General features: G+C 34.9%; 1 protein-coding gene across 1 annotated transcript; it reads right to left on the bottom strand.

Moving 5' to 3' along the window:
- Window positions 1-300: 300 nt before the first annotated feature.
- On the bottom strand, window positions 301-3179 carry LOC108482843 (protein NUCLEAR FUSION DEFECTIVE 4). Its single transcript, XM_017785928.2, has 2 exons — window positions 2545-3179; window positions 301-1601 (listed from the first exon to the last, which is right to left on the bottom strand). Exons 1-2 carry the CDS (start codon window positions 3055-3057, stop codon window positions 477-479), a joined length of 1638 nt encoding a protein of 545 aa, XP_017641417.1. The 5' UTR covers window positions 3058-3179; the 3' UTR covers window positions 301-476.
- Between the last annotated feature and the right edge of the window lie 1495 nt (window positions 3180-4674).

The following is a 4674-nucleotide window of genomic DNA, read 5'->3' as shown; positions in this document are numbered from 1 at the left end:
TTCACAGCCTCACCTCATCTCCTGTGATGTATTTCTTTAAAATTTTTAGAATTAGATTTAAATTTAAAATATTTGTAAAATTATAATTAAGTTTGAAATTTGAGTTTTAAATTTATTATTATATTAATTTTTAGTTGTTATATTATTTTCTTGTGGTATACTTAATGAAAATAAATTAAACAAACAATTTTGATTAGTTAGATGACTAATTAAAAAAATTCATACTTAAGTGATAAAAAAACAAACAGAACCATAATAATTAGATAAGCTATTATGTAATTCACCTTTAACTCAAATGAATTTTTCGAACAAACTGTGAAGATTGAAATTTTTTCAAAATCCAACCATAGCACTGACAAATGAAAGTGAACTAGTCTACTTTTTGTCCTATGAAATCTTCAGAGAAAACTAAAGTCCGAATTTTTACAAACTCTCATATCAAATCTTTTTTTTTTTAAATAAAAATGGATTACTTCTCAAGATATTGATAAACGCCTTAATCTTCTAACCACGAGCTGACGATAAAAACACCTTGTCCGAAAGAACAATGCCAAAGCAACCAGGAACCCAAAGAAAGCAACCGATGCCATGATGATAAACGACAACATGAAACACTTAGTTCCATAGCAAGAATTGCCTTCACCCTCCGTCACCTTATCATATAGATACCCAATGATTCTCACAGAGAAAACGTAAGATCCGACAGGGCTAGCAATGGCAACGGCGTTGAAAATGGTACCCATATGTCGAACCCCAAATATCTCAGAAGTAATGACTGGCATCAATGACCACTGTGAACCATAACATATACCCACCACGATTGACCCAATGTATAAATTCCCAGGGAAACTGGAAGCCACAATCAAGTGACCGAATGTCAATGTTGCAAGTGTAATGACAATGAACAATGGCCTCGCCCAACCTTTGTGTAGGAATATGTCTGATATAAACCCTCCCCCGAACCGACCGAGGAAGTTCCATATGCTCCATAAAGCAACCAATGAACTTCTCTCCATTGTTGAGTAGCCTAAAGATTCGCCTATTTGACTAATGTTGTTTATTGTGGCTAAACCTGAACCCATCCCACATATCATAGCAATGAACAACAACCAAAAGTTTACTGTAACCATTGCTTGGAATAGGTTCATGTCTTTTTTGTCGTCTTCATCGTCTCGAAATAAATCGACGCCAGATGAAGAACCGACCGTGGTTTGGTCTGGTTCACCAGGTATCTGGTGGTAGCGCTCCAAAGGGTCTTTTTCTTCCTTTAAAGCTTTGGCTGCAATTCCAGCAGGTGAAGCAAGTAAAACCAGTAGAATGACGAAAGTAATGGTTCGACCCCATACTGGAAATGAGAAGATGTTTTCCAATATTATAGCGAGCATAAGATAAGCAGCAACAATCAATGCGATGGCAGAGAAGGCATTCAAGTGATTCTTGTCGTCAAATGTGGTGGTTTTATATATTTTGACACAAGGCATAAGGGTAAGGGAGACAAGAGTGGGTACGATGGCAAGGATCAAAATGAAAGTGGTTGGATCACCCTGACATAAGGCGTTATACACTTGAATTAGTATTGCTCCACTCAAACCAAGAAAACCCTGTCCAGCAACGCAGTTTAGTTTAGGTAAACAGCAACATCAAGATATAAATAACGCATTAGTTTTAATGTAAAGAATAATGCATTAGGTAAACATGGTTAAACCTTCCACTTAAATTGTTCACTTCAAAATCAGTAATTAAATTTTTATATGTAAGAAATTTGTGGAAATCAACTGTTTAACCACTTAGATGTAATAATTTATCAAAAGACATACTTGTAATTAAAAAGAAAAAGGAAAAACCTCATCTACGGGGTTTTTTTTTTTAAATTGTATTTTCTTAATTATACAAAACAAAAATTATTGTCTTGGCAGTGTGAGCCTGAATTATTATTTAAAATATATTAATATTCAACTATAAAAACATAAATATCAATGTAAAACTATAATGGATATTTTTATTCTATGTATTGTAACAAAAGTTTCTATTTTCAATCCTGACTCTTAAGAAAAAAAAATTGCCTTAAACACGAACTTGAAATTAATAGAAGGCTCGACTTCGTCCCCAACTTTAACTCAAAATTTAATAGAAAGCTCAATGTCGCCCTGCATCATCCCGTCTCGAATTTATTTAATGGTTTTGTTTTGAAATAAATAAAATTACATTTTTTTTAATTTTTTTTTTATTTTAAAGCAAATAACTTTTTTCGATACTTAATATATATTAGAGACATTTTTATAAATATCTCAAAATAAATTTACCTCAAACTCGATATCCACCTGTCATGAATTTTTTTTTAATTTCGCCCGATCCACTTCAAATCCATTGTTAAAAAAAACTTGAACCTTAATGGATGGAGTCGAGTTGACACAGTCGAATTTGGAGCTTTTTTTTTGCCAATAGAGCAAAGACAGCAAAATTCTCCAAATCCGGCTTAATCTACACGTAAAGAGAAACAAGTTCACTGTCACTCTAGGTCTAAACCAAAATTGCTAGCGTTACCTTCATTATCCCAACGATGGTCCCACCGAAGTCCAGAAAATTTTCGACACCGCTTACCACGTTGGCCGTATTGAAAAACGTTTGCGCGTGAGCTGCCACTAGCATGAACAAGCACATCAAAGGCACCGGCGGCCGGCTGATCAACCCCAACACCGACGCCCACATGAGGAAATACCCAAAAAAGCACTGTATGGCCCCAGCCACATGAACCACCCAGGGTCTACTATTGACACCGCGACGGCGGTTACTGGTGGTGACGGTGGAGTAGAGGAGGCCAGAGAGGACGCCGACGTTGGCGCCAATGTCTTTGAAGACGGAAACGGTGTCGAGAGTTGATTGGTCGTAGGATTGGGATGATTTGAGAACGGAAGAGTAGATGCCGAACGTGTACGACGCACCGCTGGTGCACTGGATCCATATACTCGCCGTTGTGGATACCCATTTGGTGTTCAGTAAACTCTCCATAACTACCAAATTTGAGGGAGATGAGAGATTTGATCGTGTGGGGGGCATAGATAATTTATGTATATGGTAAGTTGTGTTTTTGTAAGAGAAATGTTCTTGTGCTTGACTGTTTGTTGTAGTAGGGAAATATATTACAACGCACCAAAATCGGAAAAAAAGACATGTAAAATCATAGTATGTAATTTAAATGGATTTAGTTCCTTGTAGAGGAATAGTACTTTTTTCCTTTAAAAATGACTTTTTAACAAGGTGATTCTTTACATATTAGAAAAAATTTACATTATTTATTTATGAAAGAACGGGATTTAGTAAAATCTCAAATATATATTAATTGATTGAATGAGATCAAATTCAATCAGAAATTTTATACCTGGATGTGTATACCACTACAAAGCTTTTGATGAATTTATTCTCGATTTTATTTAAAATTAAAAATAATATCAAAATAATATACATTTAAAATTTAAAATCAAAGATTAAATCTATACCTAACTGTCATAGCTTGAATAAAATAAAATCGGATGCGAACAACTAATACGTCATTATCCGTGTGAAAGAAATGGTCACACAAGGAAGGCATCTATTATAATTATATCATTAGAGATATATTGATTTTAAAATTACTATTTTGAATTAATCAAATATTAAGGATTTGCATGGAGGTATATATATGATAATTAGATAAAAGTGTATCAGTGACTTTTAATATGAGCGACTCTCTTCCTACGATGGAGTTTGTGGTTGGGCCAAATTTGTCCGGACCCAACAATGGTGTGAGTCGTGTGATAAAGAAAGTACGAAAGTGGCCTAACATTATACCAGAGTCGGAGGGTCCAACGGTAGATAGATATGGTTAGCTAGTTCCAAATCCAGGCATAATGAAGGCTTCTTATAAGTCTAATTTATTAGGTTGTCTATGAGTCCTATGCAATATGTGAACATGGAGGAGGAATTTGAACTGAAGGACAGTGATGTGGTTACGGAAGTGGTTCATGGTATTCCAACAACTATATTTTTTTATCAAGTGCATAAGTATATTGAACGCAGGATGGCGAAAACGATTATTATGAAACTGTTGGGGAGAAGTATAGGGTTTAATGTTTTGCTCAAGAAGATTACTTCTCTATGGTGTCCTAGAAGCCCTATTCAACTCATGGATCTTGAGAATGACTACTACTTAATCAGGTTCAATAGTGAAAATGACTACAATAAAGTTGTATTCGGCAGTCCATGGGTAATTTTTGGACAATATTTGACTGTCTCTCTGTGGTCAACAGATTTTTCAACCAATCAATCATAAGTTGATACTCAATTAGTTTGGGTGAGATTACCTGGATTACCTGAGGGCTTTTATTCTAATTTCCTTATCTGGGCCATTGGCCAACTGCTTGGACCGGTGGTGAAACTAGATGCTTACACAAATAATGCGCGAAGAGGGAGATTTTCGAAGCTAGTAGTGCTTATAGATTTGAAAAAACCTCTTGTAATATCCCGAATTAGGGCCTAATCGGAATAGTGGTTTCGTGACCACAAATTCGAGATAGAAATAATTATTTTATAATTATTTTGATGTTTATGATATGATTGCATGATTGTGTGAAAATTTCGTGATGAAATCCTATGCCTAAAGTGCTTAAATTGAAATTAGGGACTAAATCGAATAAT

This window comes from Gossypium arboreum, chromosome 1, assembly GCF_025698485.1.
Source record: "Gossypium arboreum isolate Shixiya-1 chromosome 1, ASM2569848v2, whole genome shotgun sequence".
In the NCBI taxonomy this organism is placed as follows: domain Eukaryota; kingdom Viridiplantae; phylum Streptophyta; class Magnoliopsida; order Malvales; family Malvaceae; genus Gossypium; species Gossypium arboreum.
The sequence above is the reverse complement of the archived record's forward strand: the minus strand, read 5'-3'. Positions and strand labels throughout refer to the sequence as shown.